Genomic DNA, 11,830 nt, shown 5'->3' with positions numbered 1-11,830 from the left:
AGGGCCCACCATGTCCAGTCCCCAGACGGCAAAAGGCCAGGTGAGGGGAATGGTCTTGAGTGCAGAAGCCGGCAGGTGTTGCTTGGAACTAAAAACTTGGCATCCTCTGCAGCTCTTGACTATTTCTTTAGCATCCTCCAAGGCAGTCGGCCAGAAGAACCATGGCGGAAAGCCTTGGCCACAAGTGATCTTGAGGCTGCGTGGTGGCCGCATTCGCCTTGGTGGATGTCTTTGAGGATTGCCACTCCTTTTTCTGGCTCGACACAACGCTGGAAGACTCCAGTGACGCTGCGCTTCACAAGCTCTCTGTTGATTATTGTATATATTGCGGCTCGTCGTTGCACTAGTCTTGCTGAGATCTCATCAGCCGGCAGCTCTCTGCTGACTAGGAACCTGAGGATGGGCTGGGCCCATGAGGGAGCTGTGACTTCTTCTTCTGTTAATGTAGCCACCATGACTCGGGTGGGTGGGTTGGGTGAGTCGGCCACTGCTTCCTGTGTCGTTGTAGTCCTCGGGCCGACTGCTGCAGTCCCCGGGCCGGGTGCGACTACGGCAGTCCCCGGGCCAGTTGTCGAAGTCCCCGTGCCGCCTGCGGGGTTTCTCTAGTCGGATCCGGCTGTATCTGGCGCAGGCGGTACGAAAATGGAATCCGACTCTGGAGACGGCTTGATGGACGGCTTGAGGAGGCGCTGGAGGGAGACGCCAGTCGGTATGGTTTGTCAGGTGGAGCCGATCCGTGCTAGGGCATCTGCTTGGTCGTTGTCGGCCCTTGGCATGTGGAGGAACTCGCACCCCTCGAAGTATCCGCTGATCTGCTGGACGAGGAATCGATAACTCGCCATGTTCGCGTCCTTGGCGTCCCAGTCGCCAGACGATTGCTGGACCACCAAGTCTGAGTCGCCGTAGCACAGGATCCGGCGTATGCCAAGCTCTTTGGCTAGCCGGAGCCCGTGTACGAGCGCCTCGTACTCGGCCACGTTGTTGGAGGCGGCGAAGTGGATCTGCAGCGTGTACTTGAGCTTGTCGCCTTTGGGAGAGGTGAGGACGATGCCGGCTCCCAAGCCGGTGCGCATCTTGGACCCGTCAGAGTGCATCCGCCAATGGGTAGAGTCGGGAGCCGGTGGTAAGTACTGGGTCTCGGCCCAGTCGACGAGGAAGTCGGCCAATGCTTGCGACTTGATGGCGGTGCGGGGTTGATAGAAGATCATGTAGGGCGCCAATGCAATGGCCCATTTGGCCACCCAGCCGGATGCATCCCGGCTGCCTATGATCTCGGCAAGCGGGGCGGTGCATACGACCGTGATGGGGTGCTCTTGGAAGTAGGGCTTCAGTTTCTTGGCAGCAAAGTACACCCCATAGCACATCTTCTGGTAGTGCGGGTAGTTTTGCTTTGAGCTGGACAGCACTTCGCTGAGATAGTACACCGGCCTCTGGACTAGCTGGGCTCGGCCTTCCTCCGGGCGCTGGACCACAACAACAGTGCTGACGACTCGGCTAGTCGCGGCGATGTAGAGGAGCATGGGCTCCTTCTCAGTCGGCGCAGCCAGGACAGGCGGAGTGGTCAGCATTTTCTTCAACTCATGGAAGGCTTGGTCGGCTTGATCATTCCACTCGAAGTGAGTGGACTTCTTCATGAGTCGGTACAAGGGGAGAGCCTTTTCTCCTAGTTGGCTGATAAAACGATTCAGGGAGGCTAAGCAGCCAGTGAACTTCTGCACATCTCGCAGCTTGGTGGGAATCTCCATCCTCTCGATGGCCTTGATCTTGACGGGGTTGCACTCAATGCCACATTCGGAGACCAGGAAGCCTAGCAGCTGGCCGGCTGGCACTCCGAACACGCACTTCTCGGGGTTGAGCTTGATCTGGAATCGGCGCAAGTTGGCGAATGTTTCTTTCAGGTCTTCCAGCAAGGTACCTCGCTTCTCTGTCTTCACCACAATGTCGTCCACGTAGACGTGGGCATTTCTGCCGAGTTGTTTCAAGAGGCATTTCTGCATGCAACGCTGAAAAGTGGCACCGGCATTTCTCAAGCCGAATGTCATAGTCAGGTAGCAGAAAGCTCCAAAGGGTGTGATGAAGGCAGTCTTCAGGCGGTCAGCTGGGTCCAACTTGATCTGATGGTACCCTAGGTACGCATCCAAAAAACTTAACAGCTCGCATCCGGCTGTGGAGTCTATCACTTGGTCAATCCGTGGCAGAGCAAACGGATCCTTTGGGCAAGCCTTGTTCAGACTGGTGTAGTCTATACACATACGCCACTTGTTATTCTTCTTCAGAACCAGAACTGGGTTGGCAAGCCACTCTGGAAAGAACACTTCCATGATAAAGCCAGCGGCAAGGAGCCGGGCTATCTCTTCTCCCACAATTCTTCGCTTCTCTTCTGACAGTCGGCGGAGGGGCTGCTTGACCGGCTTCGCATCAGCTCGGACATGTAATTTGTGCTCGGCGAAATCCTTCGGGACACCCGGCATGTCCTTTGGGGACCATGCAAAGATGTCTCGATTCTCACGGAGGAAGTCGACAAGCTCGCCTTCCTATTTACTGTCCAAGTTCGCCCCAATGACAGCGAACCTCTCCGGGTTCTCCGGGTCCAGAGGTATCTTCTTTGTCTCTTTGGCCGGCTGGAAATAGCCCTGCGCATCACAATCTTTGGGGTTGGGGGACAAAGCCGGCTGTTTGCCGGCCATGGCCACAACCCGTTCCAACATCTTCTTCTCTTCGGCCACCACGAGGGACTCGGCCAGCCGGCTACTGGCCATGGCGCGCTCGATGGACTTCTTGTAGTCGCCGGCTACCGTGATGATCCCCTTCGAGCTCGGCATCTTCATCTTCAGGTAGGCGTAGTGGGGCACAACCATGAACTTGGCCAGAGCAGGTCGGCCAAGCAGTGCATGATAGGGGCTCTCCAAATCCACTACCTCGAACCATATTGCTTCTCGGCGGAAATGGTCTTTGTCTCCGAAGAGAACATCCATTTTGATCTTGCCGATCGGGGAGCAAGACAGGCCGGGGATGATACCATGGAAGACGGTGCGGCTCGGCATGAGCTGCTTCGCTTTGATATTCAGCTTCTCCATGGTATCGCGGTACAGTATGTTGATACTGCTTCCGCCGTCTATCAGGACGCGGGAAAATCTGGCAGCTCGCCTCTCCGTCGCGAGGGTGACGTCCAAGACCATTGCATAGGAGCCAGGCGAAGGCATCACCTCTGGGTGGTCGGCCTGGCTCCAGCTGATTGGCTTTTCTGACCAGTGCATGAACTCGGGGGCGCTGGTGGCGACTGCATTCACTTCTTGGTGCTGTCGGCATCAGCTGCGCTTGTCGTCGGCTTGACTAGTGAAGACGACGTAGGCGGCGTGCTCTTCGGGAAATTCGTCTTGGATGGTGCCGACTGCCGGCCGAGCCGCCGGCTGCTGGGGGGCTGGAGGCGGCGGGCCGGGAGGCGGAGGCGGCAACATCCCCTCGCCCTTGGTGATGCGGGTGAGCCAGTGGCATTTCCGGGTTGTGTGGTTGGACGGCTTCGCGCCGCTGTGGAACTTGCAGGGGGCGTCGAGAGCTTGTTCGTAGGAGAAAGACGGCTGCCAAGCCGGCCTTCCACCCTTCTTCTTAGGAGCGGGCCGTTCTTCAGGTGGCTCGTCTTCAACTGTGGCCACCTGCCGACTGGTGGAAGTCGGCATGGGGGCCTTGCGCTTGTGATCGTTCTGGTAGGGGCGCCGATTAGGGTCGCCAGCCGGCGTCTTAGGAGCCGGAGCAATCACTTTCCCCGAGGCGTCCACTCGGAGCTCCGTTTTCATTGAGGAGTCAGCTGTGGCGTACTTGTCCGCGATGACCAGCAACTCATCGAGGGTAGCCGGCTCGTCGCAGAGGAGTCGGTGCTTGAGGAGGGTGCCCTCTCGGCACCCGGTGGTGAAGTACTCGATGGCCTGGACCTCGTGCACCCCTTCGCAGGAGTTGCGGAGCTCGGCCCATCGCGTGAGGTAGTCGCGGGTCGACTCGTTGGGCCCTTGGACGCAGAGGGAGAGCTGGCGAGGCTTGGGAGGCCGCTTGTAGGTGCTGGTGAAGTTGCGGACGAAGACTTCTGTGAAGTCCAGCCAACTGTTGATGCTGTAGGGCTTGAGGCTGTTGAGCCATGTGCGCGCCGTGCCTTGCAGCATGAGGGGGACGTACTTCACGGCGACGCGCCGATTGCCGTTGGCTATGCTGACGGCCGTGGAGTAGTCGATGAGCCAATCTTCCGGCTTCACCGAGCCGTTGTACTTGGGCGTGTCTCTGGGGAGCGAGAACCCTTTGGGGAAGGGCTCGTCGCGGATGCGGGGGCCAAAGCATGGCGGGCCGACATCGTCTTCTTCTTCTAACGCCAAGGATCGAGCAAGGCGGTCGATCCTGTGGCGGGCGTCGTTCTCGCCGACTCCTTCTCGGCGGCCGAGTTGGTCGCCAAGAGTCGGGTGTCTGATAGGCGGCGGAGTGAGGCGTCTTTCTCTTCGAGGCGGGGGAGGAGGCAGATTTCCTTGGTGTTCAACCGCTCGAGGGCGGCCTTCCGCGTCGCGCTCGATGGTAATGCGAGTCCGGCTGCGGCTGGCAGCCGGCTCCTTGTCTTTCTTCTGGCGCGCGCCGCTCGCAGTCGGCGAGCGGGACGTCGCGGCGTGCTCCCGGCGCGGGGGATGACTATCAGCACGGGCGCCGGCTTCGTGCCGTTCTGCAGCCGCGTCGATCAGCTGCTGGATCCGTCTTGCCATGTAGGGGAGCTCATCGGCCCCCAGCCCATCGAGCTCTTATGCAGCCGCCTGAGCGGCTCGCAGATTCTCGAGCGGGGTGGCGTAGACGGGGCGATCTGCCCCCAACATGCTGGCGACGGCCGCGCCGCGCTTCTGGACGAAGCCAGCTCGGCTCGGGCCGCTAGGCATCGGCGTACCGAAGGCGGCGCGGTCGACTTCGCGCTGGTGGGCCTCGGTGAGGCGTCTCATGGAGGCTATCTTCTGGCCCTCCGCGATGAGGGCAAGGCGGCGTGCCTCCAGGGTCTCGGCGTCGGCGTCGGCCGGGATGGGGACGGAGAGGTCGTGCATTGCCGCTTGCAGGGCGTCGTGGGCATTCTCGCCCGAGTTGGCGACGTGGCTGATGACCAGCACTTCGGTGACAGCGTTGCTGCCGCTGTCAGCTCGAGGGAGGGGGTCGTCGAAGACCACCACGTCGGAGGGGTAGGCGTCAAGCGACGTTGTGTCGGAGTCGATGAGCATCGGGTCGGTGGAGCCGACCGACTCCATGTCTGCAGGAGGCTCGCTGGAGACGTGAAGCTGGTCGAGGAGGCTGACGAGGCGGTTCTCGGGCTAGTCGGTGCCTGCGTCGGACGAAGGCTCGTTGGAGATGCGAGTCTCGCCGAGCAGATCGGCGAGGCAGCTCGCTGCGCAGGCATCGTCGACGCCTTGCAGCGCGTCGAGGCAAACGCCATCGGGCGCAGCAGGCTGGCTGCGCTCGCGGGGGAGGAAGAGGGTTCCCGTCCAGAACAGGTCTCCGGACGACGGTGCACCTGGCCCCACGGTGGGCGCCAAATATCGGGTGGTTGGTGCGACATATGCCAACGGATGGCTTATCATTGTGGGTGCCAATAAGACATCGCCGGTGCCTGGAAACGGGATGAGGTGAAGACATGCACGCCGGCGGATCTTACCCAGGTTCGGGGCTCTCCGAGGAGATAACACCCCTAGTCCTGCTCTGCGGGGTCTCCGCATGATCACCAGATCGAGAATGGGTAGCTACAATCGCTCTTAGAGCTGTTGGGATCAAGGGAGAAGAAGAACAAGGCTAGCTCTTGCTTCTCTCTATCTATGGTGAGTGTGTGCTATGCTTAGAAGCCAACCCTTTGCATGGGTGCTCCGGGGGGTTTATATAGGCCTACCCCCCGGGGGTACAATGGTAATCCGGCTGGGTACTGGTCCCAGCCGTCAGTGTCTACGCTCGTCGGCTTCTCCGCCGGCTGTTGGGTCCCGCCGACTGGTGGGTCCCACCGGCTGCCGGCTTCTTGGTCGACAGGTCGGCCCCACCGCCTAGGGTCTTGTCGGCGGCTGCTTACTGTAGCCTCGCCTCTGATGACGAGGGCTTCGTCGAGGTAAGCGTGGCTACAGTGGGCCGCCTCGGGGGCTCTCACTGTAGCCTTACCTCGTCTTGTCTCCTTAATGGGGCTCCTGCTTCGAGGAAGGGGGTAGCCGGCTTCTGGGGGCCGGCTACACCCTCGGCCGACTGGGAGAGGCCGGGCCGCCTCCGCGCCTCTCTCTGGCGGAAGGGGCCCGGCGCCTGCGGGCCGTACAGGAGTCGGTCGTGGATGACGTTGAGGCTGGCATGGCTACAGTGCCGAGCCGAACAGGAGACGGTCATCCCGTACGGCCTCCTGTGGCCATGCCTGCCTCGGGCCTCGGGGGTAGTGGGCCGCACTGTGGCCACACCCCGTCTTGTCACCGTTATGTGGGTGTAGCTTTGGTGGTTGTGGTCTCGGCCGGCTTCTTGGAGTCGGCGTTCTTCTTGGCCGGCTTCTTGGAGTCGGCCACCCCGTAGTCGTCCCGGGGAGGGGTTGCTGAGGCTGGGTCGCCTTCCGGGAGTCGGCTTTAGAGGTAGCCGGCCAGGGAAGGCGGCCTAATGCTTGGAGTGCTTGGAGGCCCGAAGGCCTGACAATTGTTTCAGAAGAACCAGGGGCAGTCGGTTAGGCTACCCGTGGCCATTTACTCCGACATCGCCTTCGTCCGTCTGCGCATGCTCGGTGGTAACACCAATGTGTGCCTTCGTCCATGATGTGTTCACGGGCTTGGCAAACTCAGCGCGACGCGTCGTCAACAACGTCTTCTTCCCGGTGCACCACTTCTTCGACACCACTACGCCCATGACTAACATGGCGCCTCCTTGTGCCCGCAGCTCCACGGCGACTTCCTCGACACCAGCCACCCCGATTCGACATCGACCACGGCGTTCTTCGCACGGCTACCTCGACCACGGCTACATCACCCACGCTCTCAGCTACATCGACAAACGGCATAAAGGGCTACCGCCTTGCTTGAGCAACCTCGCCGGTTTCCACTCCAGCCACGACTTCCGCGATGCATCGACCGTTACGACTATGGGGGGTGTCCGTCGGCTTGCCTTCGGATTCTTCTCTAGTCTCACCATCTGCGTCGCTACCGTTGTGACTGCGGGGGGATGTTGAGTATATGATTATTAGGAAGTATAGGATAGACTAGGATTTGGTCCTGCCTTGTCTTGTACTCCAAGTTGGTCATTGTACTCCTATATATATATATATATATATATATATATATATATATATATATATATGCCCATGAGGCTCAAGCAATACAATCATCGATTCCACCAATCCCTCTCTATCTCTTCTAACAGTCGCCATTAATCTGTGAGATCGTGAGGATAGAATCACCTTGAACCTCGAGACGCTGATTCTCCATCGACACGGACATCCGGCCATGTAGCAGTGCCTCATACTCTATCGCGTTGTTGGATTTTGTGTACATGATCTGCAGCACGTGTTTCGTCATGTCATCGGTTGGTGAAACGAGGACGACATGAGCCCCCAGGCCGGCGAACATCTTGGCTTTGTTGAAGTACATGACCCAATTTGTGTAGGTGGTGTGCTCCGTGGGGAGCTCGGCCTCCGTCCACTCCGCAACAAAATCAGCCAACACCTGGGATTTGACAGCCTGACGTGGTAGGTATTAGATCTCAAAGGGAAGGAGGAACATGGCCCACTTTGCATTCCGGCCTATGGCATCTCGGTTATTGACGATGTCACCATGGGGAACTTGAGAAGCCACAGTAGGCACTCCTGAAAATAATATCAAAGCTTTCGAGATACTATAAAAACTGCATACGCAATCATCTGATAATGAGGGTACCTCATTTTACACAGAGATAACACCTCGAAAACATAGTAGACCAGCCTCTCCACCTTGTAGGCGTGGTTGTCCTCTTCTCGCCTCTAAGACGAGCACGACACTGACCACCTCATTGGTGGCCGAGATATACAATAAGATCGACTTGCTAACGGGCAGTGTTGTAAGTATTGGGTTGCTCGCCGAGTAAAAATAAAGAGTCGGGGCGGGTGAGGAGTATAATATTTCTATATAATAATAAAGAGCTATTGCTTCTGGCAGTACGTCACGGAAGTTGCCCCCAAAGTTGCAAAATATTACCCAGCAATGCCACCTACAAGTGATAAAAAAAATTACACAAAGGAATCCCGTGACTGGGCCAACCCATGCAGTATCGGCCTCCTATACCACGCTCTGCGCGTTGTGAGAAGACGGAGCGTGCCGGATTGGGCCGGCCTATATCTAGGCGGCCTGTTTTTCATTATTTTTATTTTCCGTTTCTGTTTTTTCTACTTTAAATAATCTGGGGCTTAAAAAAGTTCCGAAAATAGAAAAAATCGAAATAAAATGTTGAATAAATCATAAAATCTTTGTGGATTCCAAAATAATTCACGATTTTGTAAAAAATATTTTCTTATTAAGAAATGTTCGCAATATCGAAAACAAATTTTCAGGAAATCAAAAAAATTTCATGGTTCTTTAAAAAGTAGGTGTATTAAAAATATCAATAATTGAACAAAATTTCATGAATTCAAAAAAAGTTCATTACGGAAAGATATCCTAAAAATTCAAAAAAATGTAACTTACAAAATAGTTTATTAATTCATAAAAATGTTCGCTGATTTAAAAAATGATCATGCATTTCAAAAATTATTCATTAAATCATAAAAATTGCTCGCTAATTTTAAAAATTGTTCACCATTTTTCAAAAAATGTTCATTAATGGAGAAATATCATAAAATTTCGAAAACTTTTCGTAACTTACAAAATAGTTTATTCATTCATAAAAATGTTCGTTGATTCAAAAAATGATCATGCATTTGAAAAATCAAACAAAATTCTTCATGAATATTAAAAATTGTTCCATCGAATTTCAAAATATGTTCGTCGATCCTAGAAATGTTCGCCGATACAAGCATTTTTTTGAATAAATGTTTGAAAATAGTATAAAATGTTCATAAATTCTAAAAAATATTCTTGATTTTAGAAAATGTTCAAAAGTTTGTAAAAATGTTTACGAATTTGAAAAAATTGATGATTTCAAAAATGTTCATGAGTTAAAAAAATGTTCATGATATCAAAAATTGTTCATTATTTCACAAAATTGAGAGTGATAATGTATTTCGGTGATGCAGCAAAATGTGGTCAAGGACGTTTTACACAGGGGAATCTCCCGCCTGGGCCGGCTTGTTCAGTAATGTCCTCCTATACTGCGCTCTGCGGGCGGGGAGGAGACGCGGCGCGCTTTATTGGGCCAGGCCATGTCCGGATGGCTGTTTTCAAATGTCGTTTTTATTTTTTCTGTTTTCGTTTATTGCTACTTTAAATAATATAGGACTTAAAAATTTAACGAAAATAGAAAATGATAATTTTGAAATAATTTAATAAATCATAAAAATTAAGTGATTCAAAAGATGTTCGCGATTTTGTAAAAAATGTTTGCTTATTCCAAAAAAGGTCTAAAAAAGTTCATGATTTTTAAAAAAATTCGTGTATGAAAAAATGTTAATGAAATTGAATAGAATTTCGCCAATTCAAAAAAGTTCATGAATGGAAAAATATCGTAAAAATTTAGAGACTGTTCGTGACTTATAAAATAGTTTATTCAGTCATAAAAAGTTTGTTGATTCAAAAATTGATCATGCATTTCAAAAAATGTACATTGAATCAAAAAAAATGTTCGTGATGTTCCAAAATTATTCCACTAATTTCCAAAAAAGCTCGTTGATTCTAGAAATGTTCCCCGGTTCAAGGAAATTGTTTGCAAATAGTATAAAATATTCATGAATTTAGAAAATGTTCTTGATTTTAGAAAAGTTCGAAAATTTGAAAAAGTGTTCATGAATTTTAAAAATGTTCACGATTTCAAATTTGCTCACGAATTTAAAAAATTGTTCATGATTTTACGAAATTGAGGGTGATAGTGTATCTCCAAAGCTTTTAGGGGATCGGCTAGGTCTAGTTTAGAGAAGGAAAAGTTAAAAAAATACTCGTCTACATCTTTTCAAGAGATCGGTTAGCGATGCTCTTACACCATACAAAGTAAGCAGTGGGACCAGTAAAAACCAAACGGGTTAGAAGATTCAACAACCCCATAGGGAGAACGTCATGATTTCCCAGATCCCAGGGTCATGATTTCGCAGACCCTAGACCCCATAGAGAGAACCAAACGGAGTATATTATTTTTGTCAGCTCCTGAACGACCTGGAAAACATGTATACATAGATGCAGATTCCTCTGTTACATGAACAGGAGGCAACATCTCGGTCAACTTCTCTGAAAAAGATCACACACATGCTCCTGTATGATATCAGCCACTGTCTCGAACCAAACGACTTAGCATGCTTCGGCTCCAGGTTGGAATATTCAGAAACGAAGATCGCAGGGAGAAAAATGTGATCACGATCGAGCCACAGGAGTGCGAGCTGAGCTAAAAAGTCCATGCGCGAGCTAAATTAATCAATAAAGCAAAGCTCAAGGCCTCAAAGAGCATCACCATGTACGTACGAACACTCAAACAACGGCGACTACACGGCAGTGATACAACAAACATACAGAGTCAGTAGCGATGCAAGTACTAGTACATAACAATCAACATGGCTAGCTATGCAGGTGACCGCTCAGGCGGCCGGCGCGGATGGCGGCGGCGGCGGCGGGAGCAGCTCGTCGGCGATGGCCTCCTCGAGCCATCCCTCGGCGTCGGCCATGATGCCGGGGCTGAGCCGCACCATGAGCACGCAGAACTCCTGCTCGCTCAGCGCCCCGTCGCCGTCCTGGTCGCCCTCGCCCACCATCGCCCGCGCCTCCTCCGCCGTCATCCCCGCCACGCCCAGCACCGCCCCCGCGCTCCGCCGCAGGCTCTCGGGCGTGATGGCGCCCCGCGCCGGGTCGGCCAGCAGCCGGAACCCCGCCCGCAGCTCCGACAGCAGCCCCGCCGTGCCCAGCCGCCCCGCCATCACCGGCAGCAGGTCCTCGTACGCCCCAGCACCATCGTCAGCCATTCTCCGATGACCAAGCAGCGACCAGCCGGGAGTGGATCGATGAAGAACCGTCGCCGCTGTCGTTGTTTCTGCGTCGACGGGGCGCAAGAAGCCGAGCGCTGGCTGGCCTCTTGTATAAAGCGGGGAGGGAGGGGGAGGTGAGGACGGATCATGATGGATAGGACGGTACGATCGAGAGGATGATGACGGCGACCCCATGTCCATCTCGGGGGAGAAGCTTCCGGGAAGCTGCGCGGGTGGGGAGGAGATATTTGGACGGCCGGTCGACACCCGTGGTGGCTGTACACACGAGGACGAGGGGACGAGTGAGCTGAGCTGAGCCTGAGCGGAGCACGGGATGATGTGACGGGGCTGGGACGGCGGAGGGAGGATCTGACGTGACGCTGGCCCGGTCGTGCGGTGCTTGTCGTCGGAGGAAGCTTCCTGGGAGGAGCCGGCCGGCCGGGTGTGTAAATGCTGGGTGGACCCTTTCATTATGCCTTTCGGTTATGAGCTCAGCCGGCTCGGTCCATATCGGAGATCTGGGGGTGGTTTACGGCAAATAGTACACTTTTTGTTGAAAAGGTTGTGGCCGACCTCTCCGTCGATGCGCACGCAGCTATTCTTTTGTACTGTAGTAAGTTTTCTGGGTGCATTGACAAAATGATATTAAAAGGGTCATGCCATATAAACAATGACAAAAACAGATATAACACTTGTGGAATTATTTCTGCGAGGAGGACCAGAACTATAAAGGTTCAC

The 11,830-nt window shown here is 53.7% G+C and overlaps 1 protein-coding gene across 1 annotated transcript; it reads right to left on the bottom strand.

Moving 5' to 3' along the window:
- Positions 1-10,514: 10,514 nt before the first annotated feature.
- On the bottom strand, positions 10,515-11,578 carry LOC109752357 (uncharacterized). The gene has a single exon (XM_020311253.2). The coding sequence runs from the start codon at positions 11,561-11,563 to the stop codon at positions 10,709-10,711; it is 855 nt and encodes a 284-aa protein (XP_020166842.2). The 5' UTR covers positions 11,564-11,578; the 3' UTR covers positions 10,515-10,708.
- Between the last annotated feature and the right edge of the window lie 252 nt (positions 11,579-11,830).

This window comes from Aegilops tauschii, chromosome 6, assembly GCF_002575655.3.
Source record: "Aegilops tauschii subsp. strangulata cultivar AL8/78 chromosome 6, Aet v6.0, whole genome shotgun sequence".
In the NCBI taxonomy this organism is placed as follows: Eukaryota; Viridiplantae; Streptophyta; class Magnoliopsida; order Poales; family Poaceae; genus Aegilops; species Aegilops tauschii.
This window is presented reverse-complemented; position numbering and strand designations above follow the sequence as displayed.